Below are 21722 nucleotides of genomic sequence, written 5' to 3' on the forward strand. Positions count from 1 at the left end.
TACAATCAGCTGGTTCACTTGCACGACAGTTCAGGATCACCCTGTGGTTGCCTCCACTTTAGCCACACACTTGCTGTTTAGCAGTGGGTTTACGTTTAAATGTCTTTACACTGGCCTATCATAGGCCACTTTTACATTACCAGGCTCATAAAATATGATTTGTGAATGTAGTAAAACACACTTTGGAAAGAATTCATAATTGACTAAAAAGGGGGGGCGCATTTTAATTCCAAGCTCCACTTACCTGTGTGATCTTAAGCAAGTCACCCCTAACCCTATGGAGGTTTTGGCCAATGGCTACAAGATGTTGGAAATAGAATTATTGACCGCCTTACCGGCTGGTGGAAGATCAAATCAGTCATGAATGTTTGCTTCTTAATTAAAAAAAAATTTTTTTTTAAATGGCTGAATCATTGTAGCCTCCAGGTAATTTCCAAACCTGCTAAGAATTCTTATAAAATTTTACTTGAGCCAAACAGAGGATATACCTGGAAGCAAGATCTCAACAGACTAAGAAAAATGCTTCTCATAATGACAGTTTGCAGCTTTTATGCATTTTGAATTAAGGAGGGGAGGGAAGGTAAGATTATATGAAGGTGGGAGAAAGCAAGGTAGGGAGAATTACAGTATAGTTAAAGGTACAGGAGGCATTTCAAAGGTGTGTTAACCTAGATGCACAAAAAAAAATGAACTATGCTTGCTTAAGGCAAAGATAAAACTTTCACCTAAATTACATGCCTGGGGCATGACTACTCACCTTGACCTGCCCAGTCAGGAGTTTGTGATCTGATCAATCTGTACGTTACTTTCTGTAGAACTCCTTTTTTAGTCCAAAAGAGCAAATACTAATTGAATTTTTTTCTGTCCTGGCTTCACCAACCTGGTTTCCAGTCCCCAAAACCTGGCTAGCCAACTAGTCTTGGGATACATTAACGGTGCATTGTAGAGCTGGAATTACCTCCAAAAAATAATGGCTCCCGCGCCTCACTTGAAAGTGAAAAGGCACAGCTTTAAAACAAGACCCCGCCCCAGCGCTTCGTTGGATCCCCGGCCTCGGAGCCCCAACCCCAGGCCCCTGGGAAGCATGTGCATGCCTCTCCCCGGGACCGAAAGACCACCGCACGCCCACCGCCCGGCGTGCCGCGCGCCGCGCACGTGACCCCGCCCCCCGCCATTGGCCAGCTGGGAGGGGCGGGGCGGCCTCCGCGGAGCGAGCGGGCTCGGCCCACCCTGGCCTCACTCTCCGCGCTTTCTGCGGAGCGGTTGCGAAGTGCGAGTGCTGGGTATGTGGGGGTCGGAGCTGCGGGCGTGGGTACCGCGCACGCGCAGGGAGCGGCTCCTAGGGAGTGCGCGCCAGCAGGAGGGGACCCTTACTCCCGCGTGGCGGCCGGTGTGCTGGGCATCTCTGTCACGTGACTGAAGAGGCCTGGGCACCTGGCTGAGTGTGGGGGTCCGTACAGGCCACACCTCCTTCAGGCTCCAGCCGGAGGGCGGGAACGTGGCCAAAGACACTTCAGTCCCTAGGCTCTAGTCTCTGGGAAGGGCCTGACGGGGTTTTGAACATCCTTACAATTAGGGAGAAAATGGGGGAGCACCCACCTTCTTACTACCGTGGCAGTAAAAAGAGGGCTGACGCCCCTGGAAACCGAGGCCCAGAGGAGGTGGAGGGGCTGGGGATTCCTGGAGCGAGCTGCAGATCCGAGCTTGAGATCGGAGCTTGAGATGATTCGTAGCAAATGAACTCAGAAGCCCTTGGGTTCTGGTCCTGGCTCCACCCCACGTAGCAGTGAGTGTCAGGCAGGCCTTTCCAGGCCCGTTCCTCACGCATTTCCAGGGCCTCAGGCCATCCGTGGTCTGCAGCACCCTTCTGGTCTGCCACAGGATGGGCCTCTCCATCGTGGCACAGGTGCCAGGCCCCCCAGGGCTGCTCCTAACCATCGCCCTCTACCCAGCTCTCACCCTGTACACCGCTAAGGCCCTGGCGCCCTCACACCGGGACTACTGTGTCCTGGGCGCTGGGCCCGCAGGCCTGCAAATGGCCTACTTCCTGCAGCAGGCCGGCAGGGACTACCTGGTGTTCGAACGCGCCGCAGGGCCGGGCAGCTTCTTCACGCGCTACCCCCGGCACCGCAAGCTCATCAGCATCAACAAGAGGTACACCGGCCGAGCCAACGCAGAGTTCAACCTCCGCCACGACTGGAACTCTCTGCTCAGCCACGACCCCCAGCTACTCTTCAGACACTACTCCCATGCCTACTACCCCGATGCCAGTGACATGGTGCGCTACCTGGGCGACTTCGCAGTCAGATTGGGGCTCCACGTGATGTACAACACAACCATTGCCCACGTCACTCTAGACAAGGATCGGCAGGCCTGGAATGGCCATTACTTCATCCTGACTGACCAGAAGGGCCAGGCATACCGGTGCAGGTAAGAAATGGGTCCCAAAGCTCACCTGCTGAAGCTGGGGCCTTTCCTGGAGGAACTGACCCTTTCTGGTTGGCAGTTGGTGTGGGAAGAATGGGAGAGATCTGCCACCCCTTGCTCCCGCTGAAATTCAGTGCTAAGAGGTTTAGCTCAGCGTTCATTCCCCACATGTATCCTAAAAATATTGTGATCAAATATGTTTGGGAAATACTCTCAATAATTTCCTCCAGGATTTGTCAGTCTTCAACAGCTTCATATTCACTGCTACACTCCAGCAGCATAGGGTATTCAGCATCGTCTAAGTTTATGTACCCACAAAACCCTTTTTGTAGAACATCTGCCAGAATGCGTTCTCCAAAATACATCCTGAGAAATGGTGGGTCTAGCGAGTGTTAGAGGGGCTCAGTGGGATTTCAGAACTGAACAAGAGTGAGAAGGCCCTACAGGCAGTGCCACCAGCATTCAGTTTTAGCTTACAAGAAAGCGAATGTCCCATAGACCTGTGGTTTCACACAGAGAGATCATCTTCATACATCAGAGTGGTTAACTCTTTCGCAGACCAGCGGTTGAAAACCACTGATGTAGACAACTCAAGTTCAGAGTCACAAACTATACTGCACTTGTTGCATCCTCACCAGGACCCTACAAAAGAGGTTCACTGATCCCCATTTACAGATGAAGAACTAAGGCTCAGAGAAGTTGAGTAACTGGTACTATTTCACACAGCTTTTAAGTGGTATAGCTGGAATTTGAGCTCATATCTTCCTGACCCTGGAACCAGAAGCCGTGTTTTCCACTGCACCAGACTGCCTCTCACTTCTTTGCCATTTAGCTGAGCACCTGGCTCCTTGCAGGTGCTCAGAGTTCGTCTTCCTATGTCTTTTGCCAGAAGCCCAGCCTTGCTCCTTGCTTGTTACAGCCCAGGGAAAGAAGGGTTGAGCCAATTTGGACTCTTGCATTTAAACAGCTGTGCTACAGTGTAGGGAACTCAGATATAAGCAGAATGGACAAGAGTCAGAAGACACAAAGTGATAGGGTCTGCACATGCCCCTTTTACAGGCCATCCAGTTTGATTTCTCCAGTTCAGTGTTTGAAACCACCCTGTGATCAAATAATTCTTCTGCAGGCTGGCAGAATCCAACCCGCCAGCCGCCCACCACAGCACCAGAAACCCACCAATATAAAAAGCAGGACTTTCTCCTGACTAGGTGGTTGCACAGTGGATAGAGCGTCGGACTGGGATGCAGAGGACCCAGGTTCGAAACCCCAAGGTCACTGGCTTGAGCACGGGTTTATCCGGCTTGAGCAGGGGCTCACCAACTTGAGCACAGGGTCGCTGGCTTGAGCCCCAAGGTCGCTGGCTTGAAGCCCGAGGTCATTGGCTTGAGCCCAAGGTCGCTGGCTTGAGAAAGGGGTCACTCACTCTGCTGTAGCCCCACAGTCAAGGCACATATGAGAAAGCAATCAATGAACAACGAAGGTACCCAACGAGAAATTGATGCTTCTCATCTCTCTGTCTCTTCCTGCTTGTCTGTCCCTCTCTCTGTCTCTCTCACTTAAAAAAAAAAAAAAGAACAGGACTTTGGATCCAGGCTGATCTGTTCTGTGGTCAGAGACTGGCTCTACTGTCTTAGGAACTTTGGATGCCAGCCATGGCCTGTGTCTCCTCACCTGTAAAGCAAGCCAGATAACCCCAGTCAGGGTTGCTTTGTTCAGTAAGGTGATGCATAGAACAGTACAGAGCCAGGTGGAGAATTACTCCTCAACAGATGTCTGCCTCTGCCAAGCAAGACAGAAAGGGGACAGTGGAACACCAAGTCTCATTTTCATCACTGAAGGTGATACTTGGTCTGACAGCTGTGTTCAGAATTGGGTAAATTACTCAATTTCTTACAATCTCACCTTCTCGTGTCAGTCAAATTAATTTTCAGATTTGGTATAATCTTAGTGGGGGGTAAAGCAAACTGGATCCTCGGGAGTGAGCTCAGTGAGGGGCAGGGGTAAAGTTTCACATACACTGGGAGGGATCAGTAAATGGATGGATGGATGACCTGTTTTCTTTTAGGAGCCAGCAGTCTGGGTCAGGCAGGCAAATCAGGTGGCTGGTCCAAAGAGTGATTTTCACTTCCTGTCTTATGGCTGAGAGACTAAGCTAGCCTCCCTTTGTCTACCACCTGCAGCGTCCTTCTTGTCGCCACCGGTTTGTCAGTCCCCAATCTGGTGGACTTCCCTGGCTCCGAATATGCAGAGGGTTATGAGTCTGTGTCCGTGGACCCCAAGGACTTTGTGGGTCAGAATGTGCTGATCCTGGGCCGAGGGAACTCAGCCTTTGAGACATCAGAGAACATCTTGGGTGTCACCAACTTTATCCACATGCTGAGCCGCTCCCGGGTCCGGCTCTCCTGGGCTACCCACTACGTAGGAGACCTCAGGTATGCCACACAGCTGCCGCTAGTGTGTTATGTACTCTGGTCCCTCTAAAGCCATTCCTGACCTCAGCTGGACTAGCCACCCTTCCTCCAAGTCTCCTGTACCCAATACAGACTACTTTCTCTCTCCTGGCATGTCCTTTGGGACCTAGGGCCGTCAACAACGGCCTGCTGGACACCTACCAGCTGAAGTCCTTGGATGGGTTGCTGGAGTCCGACCTAATGGACCTGGCCATTGTGAAGGACCACGAGAACAAGTTCCACATCACCCTAAAGTTCTACTTGGAGGAGAGCAACCAGAGTGCCGATGCCATCACCCTCCCCCAGGACGATAGTGACAACTTCGCCATGCGTGTGGCCTATGACCGAGTCATCCGCTGCCTAGGCTGGAACTTCGACTTCTCCATTTTCAACAAGTGAGTGCAAGTAGGGGAGTGGCTGGGACCTCCTAACAAACCATCTGCTACCTCCCTAGGGAACAGCTTCCCAGTCCAGCAGGGCTAGCTCCAGGGGCTCCACCCTCAGCCTGGCTGTGGATGCTGCCTGGTTTCGTGCCCAGGTATGAGCTCTCTGTCCACTAAGAAGGGTCCCAAGTGGCCCTGAGACCCTCCCTCCTGGCACAGGAGCGGCAGAAAGCCTTTGTCTGTGCTGTGATCCTCTACCTGTGAGATGGGAGGCTAGAACCAGGAGGTGAATTTGCTGAAAGGCAGTAAAAGCGCAGGCTCTGGGGTCAATTTGAGTCTTTCTTACTGAAACTGTGAGCTCTGGGAGAGTTACTTAACCATGCTTGGACTCAGTTTCTTATCACTAAAATGGGGATCATGGTTTATTTTTCACAGGGCTGTTATGAGGATAACTGTAGGAAACTACTTGGCATATACCACATGCTCAGGAACTGCCTGGTGGATCCTCGTCTTTAGACAGTGCTGTCCCTGTACGTTGGCAAGGCTTAGTATCAAAGAATCCATCCAGGATCTCATTTCACTTCTGGCCAAGGCACAGGCGGACAAGAACCTGGACGGCCTGAGCCAGACCCTCGTGTCCCATCTGGTCACACAGGGCCCAGTCTTATCACAGAGTCCATCCAGCCTTGACTCAGGCTTGAATCCTGACCCTGACCCTGACCCACACCACATCTTTATCCCGAGCCTCAGTTACTCTGTCTGTTAAATGGAGATGATTATACCCACCCCCTGGCTCATGGTATGCAATAAGGAACATAAAGCACTTAGCTCAGAGTCAGGCCTGTAATTAGTGTTTCATACACAGCAGCAATTGTTATTAACATTGCCTTCTACTCACAGGTCCCTCAGACTGTCTTCAGGGGGTGATTTCAGCAAGAAGTACCCACTGGTCAGACCTAGCTATGAGTCCAAAGGAAGTCGTGGTCTCTTTGTCCTAGGTACGGCCAGCCACTCTGTGGATTACCGGAAATCTGCTGGCGGCTTCATCCATGGATTCCGATACACAGGTGAGCCCATACAGAACCATTCCCAGGGTCAGTAAACACACTCTGATTTCCAGTAGCCTGAAAGGGATTGCTCATTAGTAGTTGATTGTCATAAATCCCCTGGTACAGTAAATGGCAGTGGGTTTTTGTGGTCTGAGGATATGTCTAGAAAAGTATCAGGTAAGTATAAAGTATTTACATCTGGGGTGGCATGTTAAACACTTATGCTCTGTGTGGGTGAAGCATCATGTATTGGCGAGGACACTGACTTGAGGAACGTTAACCTGGATTCCTCCCCAGCAGGGTAGCTCAGAGGCTAGGCTTCATAACCTCTCTAAGCTTCTGTGGGATACCCTGGTGTGAGGGGTGAATGAAGGGAACTCCCCATCCTCAAGGGGGTGTTGTAAGGATTCAATAGGCCACACTTCATTTAGGGAGGGTTCCCGCTCCTGGACACGGCATTCAGAGCTTTGCGCAGGCCAACACCAGCTGGCCTTTCCAGCCTGGTCCCTTGCCTGCTTTTCAGAAGGTGCCAAGCTCTCTCAAGAATGTATTCACATATGTGCTCCTTTTGTCAGGGCACCGTTCCCAAACTTCTCTAGCTGTGCAATTCCTCAACCTTTTGCAACACTCAGCTTAACCATGGTTTCCTCCAGAGAGCCAGATGTCTAGTGAGGCTGCACACCTTCCTGTGACTGTTGGCCAGCTGAGTCCCCTGTCATGTGAATTGTCTGTGTCCTTTGTTGGATTTGGGTATTGTGTTGATTCATTCTGGGGGAGCAGGCACCTGTGTGCAGTTTCTGGGGTTCACAGCTGTATAGAGCAGCCTCAGGTATAAAGGAAAACATTCCTGTTGTTTTAGACAGCTGTTGCGTTTCCATCCTTACACAAACATTCAAAGCACCTCAAAATAGAACTTAGTGACAGGTTGGATTTAGGCTGCGGAGAGGGGGCAATCAAAGGTTTTCCATTTGGGAGTCTCCACTAGAAATGGAGACTGTGTGAAGGGGAGAGGCTGCAGAAGGAGGCTCTGGGTCTAGTTTTGACACACCACATGTGGCATGATAGTCTGAGGCAGGGGTGTGGGGGAGCAGCAAACGCTGGCCTGGGGACCAGACACAGCCAGGCCCCTTCACTTAGCTATCCTCTGTGGCTGCTTTCACACCAGAGGCAGAATTGAGTAGAGTGACAGGCTCTGCAAAGCCAGAAATGCTTCCATCTGGCTCTCTCAAGAAGCCATTTGCTGACCCTGCTCTAAAGGCATTTCCTTGGCACCATGCATACAATGTGTCTTGATTCAGAGAAGTTGATGGGGACATTATGTCCTGCCTGATGGCAAAAGAGAAGTTTTTAAGTGCAGCATGCCATTTCTCCCTCTGCCCATTTCAGTGCGTGCTGTTCACCGACTACTGGAGCGTCGCCACCACGGCATCGCCTGGCCCTCCACTGAGCACCCTATCACACAGCTGACCAGCTCCATCCTCCGGCGCGTGAATGAGGCTTCTGGGCTCTACCAGATGTTCAGTGTGCTGGCTGATGTCGTCCTGTTGAAGGAGTGAGTCACCCCTCCCCCCAGCCCACTATCCCTGACACTCATCTTACCTCCTCTCTCCCTGTTCCAGGTGTGGAATAGCCCAGAGGGTCCCTCCTAAGGTAAAGCCTGAGGAGACACAGGGTTGGGGTAGGGGAGATGGATTCGTTCTGGAGAAAAATCAGTGAAATCAGCACCACAAGCATTGCAGACAGACAGTTCTAAGTGTGAATCCGGGCTATGCTTTGTTCTGCTTGTGTGCCCTTGGGCAAGTTAGTTAGCTGCTCTGAGCCTTTCTCTTATCTGCAAAATGGAGATAGTAACGCTTACCTTGTAGGACTGTAAGAAGGAGTAAACTAAGCATTTGGCACCAAGAAGATGAGCAGTAAACAGCAACACCATTGTGATTTTAGAGTTCCCTACGGCCAGGACCAAGTGGGCTCTTTATCAGTCAAGTGGTAGGGACACTTCTCGAGCAGGAAACTGTAGAAGTGCTGGAGGAGTGGACGTTAAAGGACAGGTGGCAGGTGAGAAGCACAGGAAGAACCCTCAGATGGAACAGCCTGGTCCAAAGCCAGGGAGTGCAGCTGCATACCACGTTCAGGATGGGCAGGAAATTCAGCAGTGCTCAGTGCAAAAATCTCCAGTCGTCCTTCACCCCTCTCTCTTTCACATTCATTCATCACATTCAATCTATCTATAAATTTTATAAATCCTATCAGTTCTACTTTCAAGTTATCTAGAATCTGACCTCCTCTTACCAGCTCTGCCACCACCACCTTGGTCCAGACCACCAGCATCTCTTACTGGCACTGGGACAGCAGCAGTCTGCTTTCAACACAGTGGCCAGGTGGTCCTTTTTTAAATACATGAATCACATGAGCCCTGGCCAGGTAGCTCAGTTGGTTAGAACGTTGTCCTAATACACCAAGGTCGCAGGTTCAATACCAGTCGGGGCACATACAAGAATCAACCAATGAATGCATAAATAAGTAGAACAAGAAATCAATGCTTCTCTCTCTCCCTCCCTTCCTCTCTCTTAAAATCAATTTTAAAGAAAGGCAAGGAGGGAGGGAGGGAAAATGAAGGGAAAGAGAGAAAGAAAGAGAGGAAAGGAAGAAAGAAGAAAGGAAAGAAGGGAAGGAGGGAGAGAAAGGAGGGAGGGAGGGAGGGAGGGAGGGAGGGAGGGAGGGAGGGAGGGAGGGAGGGAAGAAGACATGAAATTATTGGAGCTCAGGATGTGAAATCTGAGATTGAGAGAGGTTAAGTGACTTGTCCAAGATCACATAGCCCAGAAGAGGCAAAGGTGACAAGTGTTTTGAGCCCTAAATTCAAGCTTTTAGCTGCTCTGGTCTGCTCCTTCCTGTGATCTCTGTATCCCACACAGTCCCCAGCAAAGCCTCTTGCACAGTTGTTTAATGTTTGTGACTGCATGAATAAGTGAATGAATAGATGGTAGTAATATGGTGAGAGGAGAAATGTCATGGAAGTTCACAAATAATAATAAAAAAAAGGCTCATGAATTCATCTCTGCTCAATATTCTCCTGGGGCCAGGGGCTCCCCAAGTCCAGATGAAACCAAAAGTTCCCATGATGGCACACACAAGCCCTCCTTGACCTGCCCTCACAGATCTCCCCAACCCCCTCTCCTGGCCCTCTTCCTGTCCCCCAACACACCTAGGCATCCACCCAGTCCCAGGGCTTTTCCTTTCCTCTTCCCTCAGCCCTTTCTCCACTAGCCTTGTCAGGTTACTCGGTTCTCTGGATTCCATCCCACATGCAGTTCAGTGCTCAGCTGTAAGTACTATCACCATGAGATGTGCAGGGCTGATCAGAGCCTGTGTGCTGCTTGACTGTCACTTCCTGGAGGGAGAGACAGGCGCACACTCCGGCCCACACACTCACTCCTCTCACCTCGGCCGCAGCACTGAAGCCTTGCGCTCCCCCTTTGCCATGATCCCCAGGAAGGCCGAAGCATTTGAGTACCTGGAGGAGTTCCCCGTGCAGATGCTGGCCCAGCTGGAGACAGTCACCGGGAGGCAGGCCAGGCATGGGCTGTTTGTCATCAACATGGAGTATGGCAGAAATTTCTCTGGGCCCGGCAAGGATGTCTTCTTTTATGAACGGTCTGTGGCGCACACGGAAGACGCCTGGCAATCAAACTTTCTCCACCCTGTCATCTACTATTACAGGCACCTCCCCACTGGTGAGCTTGCTCTCTGCTCTCCCTCCCACGTGCACTTTCCTGAGGTGGGCACTCCTCGGCCCCACTGTGTATCGAGCTGTGACCATTACTCCCTCACACAACATTCTCAGCTAACAGAGGAGGACCACTGGGGACTCTGCCCACAGAGCAAATGGGACAGAAGGTTCAAGAATGATAAGTGATATTCCCAAGTTCTGGTCTGTACCATGACCTGGGCTGGCCACATGTGGATTGGCATGATCTCCAGGCTCCCCATAGTAAGAGGGACACTGTCTAGCTGTGTGTCGCCAAAGGAGACTGCCTGTAGAGTTGGTGGGGAGGGTGAGTTGGAGACTATTAGAAGGAACAAAGAAAGGAACCAGAAAGGGTTGATGCAGGACTGGAGCGATGGAGTGCAGAACAGTTGGGAAGTACGTCTGGGTCTGTCCTTTTCTTGCTATATAACTGTGGGCCATTTCTTAACCTCCTAGGCCTCAGCTTCCTTATCTGTCAAATGGGGATAAGAACAGTACCTTCCTTCCTTGTATGAGGATAAATGCCAGCATGGTGCCTGGCGTAGAGTAGCTACCAAGAGGTGAACCACCCAGGGAACCCGACTCCTGCTTCAGAACTTGAAGGGCTGTTACTTGGAAGAGGATGATCTAAAAAAGGACAGAGGTAGTATCAACAGGTGGAAGTGACAGGAACACAGGTTTATATCCAATATAAGGATAACTAGAGAGCTGTCCCACAGTAGAATGGGTTGCCTCCTAGACTTGAATTTCCTAGTACATGGACGTTTGGGTCATGGCTTGAGCCATCTGACAGGGACACCATAGAAGGGAGTCTGCAACAGGTGGAGGGGGACTAGATGAGTCCTAAGACCCTTTTGGATGAGAGAGCTGAGCCTCCTCGAAGACCAGTTTTGAAGCAGCCATAGTAGACCTCAGCCTATGTGAGCCTTAAAAATCATCAAGTTCAAGTGACTGGTCTAAGTTTTGCCCTCAGTTACCACAAGGGACAAGTCTAGTTTTGTCCTGCTTCCTCATGCTAACCTTCCAAACATGTGGAGATGGCTGTTGAACAAGCCGACCACAGCCAGTACAGAGATGTACCAGGAAAGCCGAGCACGCGTGAGGTAGGCATTAGGGACATGCAGGAACCACAGTCGGCTCCGGGATGGAAGCCCAGCCCCTGGGCTGTGACGCGGGCCCTGCCTCTTCCCCACAGAGCAGGACGTGCGGTTCCGCCCTGCCGACTGGCCCCTGCCACGGCCCACGGCCATCCACCACATCGTAGAAGATTTCCTGACAGATTGGACTGCCCCAGTGAGCCACATTTTACCTCTGAGGCGCTTCCTGGAGAACTGTCTGGACACCGACTTGCGAAGCTTCTATGCAGGTAACTTAAGTTCCCAGAGGACAAAAGGACTGAGCTAGAGGTTAAAAAAGAAACCAAATAGCCCATGCCCTGTGATGATTCTGGATGCACATCTAGGAACCCAAAACCAAAACTTCCATTTCCCACAACATGGTGGACTAGGGTCACAGACACCACTCCCAGTATAGCACACCTGACAACAATGAATAAAATGTCCTTTTTAAAGAACTGGCAGTGAAATAAGGGGACTTCCCAGACGCCAGATATTAAGAAAAGCATAAACCCAAGCTGGACGTGGGTCATCTGCTGTCATCAGTAGGCTGCAGCTGGGCTAACGGAGCGCACTGCAGATAGGAAGGCGAGGCTGGAGCAGGGAGAGAGGTCTGTTTAGAGACCTGCAAATAAGCTTGGAGCTCAGTGGGTTAAGTAGGAAGAACAGAATCTCCCAAGAGGAAATGGTGGAGACACATGCTCTTTGGCTCAGGGTAGAGTAGGGGGAAATTGTCCCCTGAGAATTTCCAGCCCCTAGACCTCACTCGAATGAGTTTGAGACCACACTGTACACTATCATTGTGGTACAGAAATCACAGATATAATTGAAAGTCTTCTGTGAAGAAACACTTTAACACTAGGCCTCAAAAATTCCCAAGATAAAGTTTCAAGGAACATGAACTCCCAAGCAAAAACCACTTAGCACATAAGAACACAAATCACCATGAGGGGTGTCAGCAGAAACACAAACTGTAGGATCAAACCAAAAAGACTGTGGGAATTGGAATGGTCAGACAGGGAATATAAAGTCTGTCTGAAATACAGAATGAGATGAAGACAAGATTGTTGAAAATACAGTTGACTGGACAGTTTTCAGAAAGGGCCACATAAAACTTCTGGGAATGAAAAAAGAAGTTAGTAATTAGAAACTCAACATAAAGATATAGTAACAAAGACAGAGATGACGAGAGAATTGGTGAACTGGAGGATAGCTCTGACAGCCAAACCCAAAGAAGGACTTGGGGAGAGAAGCCTAATAATCCAGAGGGAGCACTGATTGAAACAGGTACAATTTTTTTGTTTGTTTGTTTGTTTTATAACCCCTGAATGCCTAGAATATTCACTTTTCTGTTCAGCAAACATCTGTTAAACACCAATTGTATATAAGGTACTTTTCCTATCAAATCAAGTTAGAGACAGTCAGTCCCTAGCCAGCAGGTCAGAGAGCAAGTGTTCTTTCATCCCCAGCCGATATCCTCAGTCCAGTTAATAATAATAATGTATATATTAAGGGAGATGGCTTAAAACAATAGTTTAAATCAGGGGTCGAGAACCTATAGTTCGCGAGCCAGATGTGGCTTTTTTGATGGCTGCATCTGGCTTGCAAACAACTCTTTAATTAAAAAAGTAATAATGTTAAAAATATAAAACATTGCCTGACCAGGCGGTGGCGCAGTGGATAGAACTTCGGACTGGGATGCAGAGGACCTGGGTTCGAGACCCCAAGGTCGCCAGCTTGAGTGCGGGCTCATTGGGTTTGAGGAAAAGCCCAGCAGCTTGAACCCAAGGTCGCTGGCTCCAGCAAGGGGTTACTTGGTCTGCTGAAGGCCTGCGGTCAAGGCACATATGAGAAAGCAATCAATGAACAACTGAGGTGTTGCAACGAAAAATTGATAATTGATGCTTCTCATCTCTCTCCGTTCCTGTCTGTCTGTCCCTGTCTATCCCGCTCTCTGACTCACTCTCTGTCTCTGTAAAAAATAAAAAAATTTAAAAAATAAAATAAAACATTCTCATGTATTACAATCCATTAATTTCCTACTGCTCATGTTCATAGTTGTGGGTGGCTGGAGCCAATCACAGCTGTCCTCCAGGACAACACCAAATTTTTTTTTTTTTTTTTACAGAGACAGAGAGGGTCAGAGAGAGGGATAGACAGGGACAGATAGACAGGAACAGAGAGAGATGAGAAGCATCAATCATCAGTTTTTCATTGTGGCACTTTAGTTGTTTATTGATTGCTTTCTCATATGTGCCTTGACTGTGGGGCTACAGCAGACCAAGTAACCCCTTGCTCAAGCCAGCGACCTTGGGTCCAAGCTGGTGAGCTTTGCTAAAACCAGATGAGCTCGGTCCTGGCCGGCTGGCTCAGTGGTAGAGCGTCGGCCTGGCGTGTGGGGGACCCGGGTTCGATTCCCGGCCAGGGCACACAGGAGAAGCGCCCATTTGCTTCTCCACCCCCCCCCCTTCCTCTCTGTCTCTCTCTTCCCCTCCCGCAGCCGAGGCTCCATTGGAGCAGAGATGGCCCGGGTGCTGGGGATGGCTCCTTGGCCTCTGCCCCAGGCGCTGGAGTGGCTCTGGTCGCGGCAGAGTGACGCCCTGGAGGGACAGAGCGTCGCCCCTGGTGGGCGTGCCGGGTGGATCCCTGTCGGGCGCATGCGGGAGTCTGTCTGACTGTTTCTCCCGTTTCCAGCTTCAGAAAAAAACAAAAAAACAAAACAAAACAAAAAAAACAGATGAGCTCATGCTCAAACTGGAGACCTCGGGGTCTCAAACCTGGGTCCTCTGCATCCCAGTCCAATGCTCTATCCACTGCGCCACCACCTGGTCAGGCATAACAACTCCTAATTTTTATTGGATAATGCATAATGTACACGAGTCGTTGTATGGCTCTCACAGAATTTCATTTTAAAGTATGTGGCGTTCATGGCTCTCTCAGCCAAAAGGGTTCCCAACCCCTGGTTTAAATATATGTAGATGCTCCAACAGAGGAAATGCATGGAGCTGAGCGCTAGCAGTGCTAGCATTCTGCAAATTATCAGCTTAGCCATGAAATCACATGTGATAGGTCTACAGCTTACCCATGAAATCACATGTGATAGGTCTACAGCTTAGCCATGAAATCACATGTGATAGGTCTAGAGCCTCAGCTACCACAGCCCTGCCTGTTTCTCGGGGTTTCAGGTGTGCACAAAGATGCCAGTGCCTGTTAGAGAATACATTCCCACCCTGAATTTTGGCTCCTACCACTGCATCATAACAGGCCCTTTAAGCCTCCTGGCTCTCACTCCCTAGATACTGCTCAACAGTACAAGCCACATGTGTCACTGCCTTGTACATGGAAGAATCCTGCCTGGCGAAGGGCCAGCTGGCAGAGGGTGGGCTTTCTCTCCACCCCCTTAGCTGATGTGCAGCTGCCAGTTCTGGCCCCAGATTCTGCTGGGCCGTTCTGCCCCCGGCCCCTGCAGGAGGGGTGATGCACAGCACCAGAAGATGGTGCTTGCCAAAGGACATCTTGCTGCCCCACCGTGTTCTCCCCCCACCTCTGCTAGTCTTCCCTGCTCGGAGAGGATTGTCAGAGCCTTCTGCCAGGGACCCTCTGGGGTGTGAGTCAGAAATAAAATGGGAAATATTTGTGTAGCAGCCTGTTCACCCATATAAGCCTGGCAACATTCTTTGCAATACAGGGATGGGCAAAAGTAGGTTTGCTGTATTGTGATAATGTTTTGAGTTAATAAAGCTGTTGTAATCATTATAACCTACATATCTTTCCATACCAATAACAGTAAACCTACTTTTGCCCACCTCTGTGTGCCTGAAAAACTCAAGCTGGTTTTCTGACACTCTACCTTTCCATCCTGTCTCTCAGTCCCTCAGAAGGCTGAGCCCATATCTGTTTCATCTTTTCTGTTTTTTTAAATCAAAGTTATGTAATAGTTGGCTAAAAGTCTTTTCTCCCACCTCTGTTCACATTCTCCAGAAGGAACTACTCCTGGCTCTCTGGTGGATTCTTCCTATTTCTAAATAATAAGTATCTGCATGATGTCCTGGTTAGTCAGATTTGACCTGCGCACGTGGCACAGACGAGGATAAATCATAGACACAGGCTGACCCGTTCTGTCTTTATAGCCCAGCCCCCACAGTGCTGAGGACAGGGCTTACACAGCTCTCGCAACTCCGATGTGGTAGGAATGAATCTTGGCAGGCAGTTCTGAGCTCAGAATGCAACTGGGAGTCACCACCAAGCCGCTGAGTCCCCACCCCGGGCTGGCTCCACGTAGAGCACCCTGCTGGGCCTGACTTCTGGAAGGTGGAGTCATTCCTGTGGTTTGCTTTCATTTTGGAACCTTGTTCTTCCCAAATGTCAGGGCAGCCTATTCTTGGAACCTCTGAAGGGGCTGAGTTCTGTGGCCACTCACTTCGGACGAGAGACACCCAGAAAAGTCAGCTCCCAGGCTCAGTGATGGTGGTCATTGGGGAGGCCCCTGGGGCACCGGCAGCTTCTTCCTGCACCTCTTCCCACACCTCTCAGCCTGACTCATTCATCCCCTTTTGCTTTTCTGCAGAGTCCTGTTTCCTGTTCGCCCTAACACACCAGAAGCTGCCGCCCTTTTGCCAGCAGTGGTACCTGAGAAGGCAGGGACTGGTGGAAGCCGGAAGCCTCCGGCAGCACAGAGTGGAGAGTGGGCTCCTCCAGGACTATGCCACTGCAGGCAGACGCAGGGGGGACAGTGGGCAACAGCCTGGCAACCGTGAGCCGCAGGCTCCAGGGCCTCTGGTCCAGCCTCTCAACAGCAACAAGGAGGAGCTGTGATGGCAGGTTTCTCCCACCCAGGCCCACAGTCAGTCTTCCCACAGCCCCCTGCTCCCACCTATGTGTGAATGCCAAAGACCACTGAGATCATTGCAGTGACCGCACCAAAGGGCTAAGGGCGGCCATGCGGCAATCCTCTCCCCTCTCATTGGGTCCACAGGTGCCCGGGAGGTGGGGTCCAAAGAGGAGCGTCCTCTGCCAGGTAGGAGCCGCCTTCCACAGCCAGACCTATCTGCAAGTGAATTGTTGCTGAACACCAGGTTGGCCTCAGTTCTGTCCCCATCAAATGCCCAGTGGCACTTTTTCTTCTGGTCTCTTCAGATGGGCCCAAATCCTGCCTGTTCGTGAACTATTTCACAGGTGAAACCCATCCTCATCTTCATAAGGGTTTATGGAAACTACTGTCCTCAACCACATAGGGCAGGTAGGACCATTACCCCTGCTGTAGACATCAGTTCAGAGAGGTTAGGTGACCCCCAGGGTCCAGCTGGGAGTTCTGTCTTATCCAAGCCTGGTCTCCCTGAGCAGAGGCTCAGGGCTGCTTACTCCCCAGGACTGCACTCCCTGACTTTTCCTCAATCTGTGTTTCCTTGCGTGCCGCCCTCTGACATCTGAACCATGCCTTGCCTCCCAAAGCCAATCAAGTTTTGTCAAACCAGCACCATACTGTCTTTCAATGAGGATTCTTTTGGAGGTGATGTACCCCACTGTTTGAACAGAGCCCCCTCAGCTTGTGCAGAAACATTTATAAATGCACTTGCACAATAACGACGATGGATTTAGTGTCCAGCTCCCTTAGCTCTTCTGGCTCTTCGTTGTCCCTTCTCACCAGGAATCTGCTCTCCCATCAGGCATTTTAGTCGTATTTGTGAGTAAGTCCTAAGAAAGCATTGTGCGTAAAATGGTGGTGTTTTCAAGGCCCAGGATCATAGGTGATTGCTTTCCCGCTGGTTCTTACTAGCTCTTCATGTATCACTCGGAATTTGAGGAACCCAAGCTTTCAGCCTCCACAGCATTTTCTGGGACCATTATCTTGGCTAGGTCCAAATTCCCTTTCCTACATGCCTCTGCACTCCTGTCTGCAGATGCCTCTCCCTCCAGTCATTTGCAGAGTTAGAACAATGAAACTCCAGACACCTTAGCCTGCGGCAGGAAGTGTTGACCCTGTGACAATACCTAGCACATTTTGTGCCAGCTAAAATTTCTAAATTAAGGGTCTCCATAATCCCAGGCCAGGGTGTTGGGTTCATTGTGTCTCCTACAGATTACAGGTTAACCAGAATTGGATCCACCAGCCCACCCTTCATTTCCAAAACCATTTTAAAAATAAATAGGACTGCCTGACTTATAGTGATGCAATGAATAAAGCATCCACCTGAAATGCTGAAGTTGCCAGTTCAAAACCCTGGGCTTGCCCTGGCCGGTTGGCTCAGCGGTAGAGCGTCGGCCTAGCGTGCGGAGGACCCGGGTTCGATTCCCGGCCAGGGCACATAGGAGAAGCGCCCATTTGCTTCTCCACCCCTCCGCCGCGCCTTCCTCTCTGTCTCTCTCTTCCCCTCCCGCAGCCAAGGCTCCATTGGAGCAAAGATGGCCCGGGCGCTGGGGATGGCTCTGTGGCCTCTGCCCCAGGCGCTAGAGTGGCTCTGGTCGCAACATGGCGACGCCCAGGAGGGTCGCAACATGGCGACGCCCAGGATGGGCAGAGCATCGCCCCCTGGTGGGCAGAGCGTCGCCCCCTGGTGGGCGTGCCGGGTGGATCCCGGTCGGGCGCATGCGGGAGTCTGTCTGACTGTCTCTCCCTATTTCCAGCTTCAGAAAAATGCAAAAAAAAAAAAAAAAAAAAACCCTGGGCTTGCCCAGTCAAGGCACATACGGGAGTTGATGCTTCCTGCTCCTCCCCAACCCTCTTTTTTAAAATAAATAAATAAATAGGACTGCCTGACAAGGTGGTGGTGCAGTGGATAGAGCATCAACCTGAGATGCTGGGGACCCAGGTTCGAAACCCCAAGGTCACTGGCTTGAGTGCAGGATCACCAGCTTGAACATGGGACCATAGACATGATCCTCCGATCACTGGCTTAACCCCAGAGGTCACTGGCTTGGAGCCTCTCGGTCAAGGCACATATTAGAAGCAATCAGTGAACAACTAAAGTGCCTCAAGTATAAGTTGATGCTTCTCATTTCTCTCCCTTCCTATATGTCTGTCTCTCTCACTTTAAATAAATAAATAAGTAAATAGGACTGTTTTAATTAGGACTGTACCCATAATATCAAATTCTGTTCATACACATCTTGCATGCCTGATTACTGAAGCCTGGCTGAGCCCTTTATCCAATAAACATTCAAAGTGCTGAAACAAATAGTTTACTGACGCTTGCATATGTGACATCTGCTGCTCTTCCCATCATCTGCCAAATTGTTAATTCCATCAAAATATCAGCCAGCCTTATTTGTTAATAAAACATGGTTCCATTCTTGCTCAACTGATTAGAGATGTCAGAGCAATGTCCCTGCCATTCTTGCAAATTAATAGTTGGCTTCAAACAGAGAAATACTTTTGTTCCTATGAAGATCATTGCAGCATTTGCTGGCAGTCCTGTCTCCCTCTTCCCTCCTTGCAGAGCTCATTGTCTTCACCTGGAACAAGTTCCTCTTCTAGCCAAGGCCTGACTTCATTAATTCCTTTTTTAATATGAAATTACTGGTGCAAAATAGACAAATCAGTGAAATAAGAGGCCAAGGGCAGACCGTATTCTAAGTAAGAAGGAGGTGATTTTAAAAAGAAATCACAAACCAATGGAAAAAATTGTGTAGGACCATGCAATAAGTCATATTGGACCAACTGGTTAGTAATTTGGAAATGAAAATACATCTCATTTTAGACCCTATTCCATACGATACTTCCAGATGAATTTTTTAAAAGCCATATAGAAACTGGAGATGAAGAGGGGGTACTTTAATAAAAGAAAGGCCTTTCCAAGTTTAGAAGCAACAGAGTAGTTCCCCAGGCAAAAAGATTTAACATTTCCAGGTACACCCATCTTGCTTGTACCTAATTAATGGGACTAATGGGACTAGTTTAAAGAAAATGGTATTTAATGGGCAAAAGAAATGACAGCAGAATACAACAATAATAAGTAAATATATAGAACTGATTGAAACAAATGAGAAAAATGAAGAAGTTAAAACTATGGGCCCTGGCCAGTTGGCTTAGTGGTAGAGTGTCAGCCCAGTGTGTGGAAGTCCCAGGTTCAATTCCTGGTCAGGGCACACAGGTGAAGCATCCATCTGCTTCTTCCCCCTTCCCCCTTTACCTTCTCGCCATCTCTTCTCCTCCCGTAGCTAAGGATCCACTGGAGCAAAGTTGCCCCAGGAGCTGAGGATGGCTCCATGGCCTCTCCTCAGGAGCTAAAATGGCTCTGGTTGCAATGGAGCAATTGCCCCAGATGGGCAGAGCATTGCCCCCTAATGGGCTTGCCATTGGATCCCAGTCAGGCACGTGTAGGAGTCTGTCTCTCTACCTCCCCGCTTCTCACTTCAGAAAAATACAAAAAAGAAAGAAAGAAAAGAAAACTATGGTACATTCACCCAATGGAATATTTTACAGCTCTCAAAAACTAAATGTGGTGAAAGATGGCTTAATACAAATACACGTGTAATAAAGTTAAGCAAAAAGCAGAATATGAAATTATGGTTGTAACTTCTAACTATAAAAATAGAAGCCCTCATACAAGGGAACCTACAGAAAGGAAGCATCACAAAATGTCATCTGTGGTTGTATTCAACTTGCAAAGGTTGTTTTGGGTTTATTTGGTTTTTGTTTCTTGGAGGGGTTTTTTTTTCTTCTTGTCAAAATTTGTGGTTATACTCTACAGTGAAATATATATATAATTTTTTTTAAGCATCTCTTGTTTGGGGAATGTAAAATTTCTGGGGCAAGCCCTGGCCGGATAGGTCGGTTGGTTATAGCATCATCCTGAAGCACAGAGGTGCCCTGTTCAATCCCTGGTTGGCACATACAGGAACAGATGTTCCTATCTCTCTACTCTCTCCCTCTCTCCAAAATTAATAAAATAAACATGTAAAATTTCTGGAGCAAGTGGAGCTGGAGCCCTTCACAGAGAATATGCTCTGTCCCCCTGGTCCAGGTGGTGCCCATGGTGTCATCCCATCTCCCTAGCTGCACCAAGTGCCAGGGGAGAAAATGTTTCTCCGTCTAGAGAAGTGAGTCTTAAGTAGGGTGTGTTACTCTCCTAGAGTCTTTGGACTGACTGACCCAGCACAACAGAGATCTGTGGAAGAATCTTCCCTCCAATGTGATAGTGAATGAAAGATTAAAATCCTTACTTTGTGCCCTGGCCAGTTGGCTCAGTGGTAGAGCATCGGCCTTGTGTGTGGATGTCCCAAGTTCAATTCCCAGCAAGGGCACACAGGAGAGGCACCCATCTGCTTCTCCACCCTTCCCCCTCTCTTTTCTCTCTATCTTTCTCTTCCCCTGCTGCAGCCAAGGTTCCATTGGAGCAACGTTGGCCCAGGCACTGAGGATGGCTCCATGGCCTCTGCCTCAGGCACTAGAATGGCTCCAGTTGCAACAGAGCAACGCCCCAGATGGGCAGAGCATCGCCCCACAGTGGGCTTGCTGGGTGGATTCTGGTTGGGTGCATGCGGGAGTCTTATCTCTCTGCCTCCCCACTTCTCGCTTCAGAAAAAAATACAAAATAATCCTTATTATTGCCCTGGCTGGATAGCTCAGTTGGTTAGAGTGTCGTCCCTGTATGCCAGTGTTGCAGGTTCGATCCCCAGTCAGGGCACATACAAAAATCAACCAATAAATGCATAAATAAGTAGAACAACAAATCGATGTTGTTCTCTCCTTCTCTCTAAAAAGGAATAAAAAAAAAAAAGTATACCAAAATAATCCTTATTTTGTGGTGGTTTCCTGGGTGTCATCTCCATTCCTTTGTAGAGCCCAAAATTCCTTTCACCTGATCAAATTTGGGTGTGCCTAAAAGCTGCCTAGAAATTGACTCACCAAGAACTGGATTTGTCTGCTAAGCTAATCATAACATCTAATAATTTATTGAGTACCTACTATGTGCCCAGAACTGTGCTATGGTAGTTTTAAAGATATCTCCACAAATTCTTCCATATTTCTTCCCCCAAGAGGTGAAGCTTAGTTCTTTCCTGTTGGCTATGGGCTTGACTTAGTTATTCACTTCTAGCAAATAAAATACATCAGAGCCCTAGCCAGGTAGCTCATTTGGTTAGGATTACCCTGATACGCCAAGGTTGCAGGTTCTATCCCCAGTCAGAATACATACAAGAATCAATCGATGAATGTATAAATAAGGGGAACAAGAAATTGATGTTTCTCTCTCTCTCCTATCTCTAAAACCAATCAATAAAATTTTAAATTTTAAAAAACAACATCAACCTGACCAGGCGGTGGCACAGTGGATAAAGCGTCGGACTGGGATGCAGAGAACCCAGGTTCAAGACCTCGAGGTCGCCAGCTTGAGTGCGGGCTCATCTGGTTTGAGCAAAAGCCCACCAGCTTGAACCCAAGGTCGCTGGCTCCAGCAAGGGGTTACTCAGTCTGCTGAAGGCCCGTGGTCAAGGCACGTATGAGAAAGCAATCAATGTACAACTAAGGTGTTGCAACGCGCAATGAAAACCTAATGATTGATGCTTCTCATCTCTCTCCGTCCCTGTCTGTCCCTTTCTATCCCTCTCTC

The 21722-nt window shown here is 49.3% G+C and overlaps 1 protein-coding gene across 3 annotated transcripts; it reads left to right on the forward strand.

Moving 5' to 3' along the window:
• The first annotated feature begins 1217 nt into the window (after positions 1–1217).
• On the forward strand, positions 1218–19858 carry FOXRED2 (FAD dependent oxidoreductase domain containing 2). Of its 3 annotated transcripts, XM_066259374.1 has the most exons (8): positions 1218–2430; positions 4608–4859; positions 5009–5272; positions 6161–6327; positions 7696–7861; positions 9802–10043; positions 11253–11423; positions 15740–19858. In XM_066259374.1, the coding sequence occupies exons 1-8, from the start codon at positions 1883–1885 to the stop codon at positions 15985–15987; spliced, it is 2058 nt and encodes a 685-aa protein (XP_066115471.1). In that variant the 5' UTR covers positions 1218–1882; the 3' UTR covers positions 15988–19858. The 3 variants fall into 3 exon arrangements, with proteins under 3 accessions (XP_066115471.1, XP_066115481.1, XP_066115490.1); XM_066259384.1 differs by lacking the exon at positions 9802–10043; XM_066259393.1 differs by lacking the exons at positions 11253–11423; positions 15740–19858 and adding an exon at positions 10514–10652.
• Positions 19859–21722: the final 1864 nt, after the last annotated feature.

This window comes from Saccopteryx bilineata, chromosome 1 (assembly GCF_036850765.1).
Source record: "Saccopteryx bilineata isolate mSacBil1 chromosome 1, mSacBil1_pri_phased_curated, whole genome shotgun sequence".
Lineage (NCBI taxonomy): Eukaryota > Metazoa > Chordata > Mammalia > Chiroptera > Emballonuridae > Saccopteryx > Saccopteryx bilineata.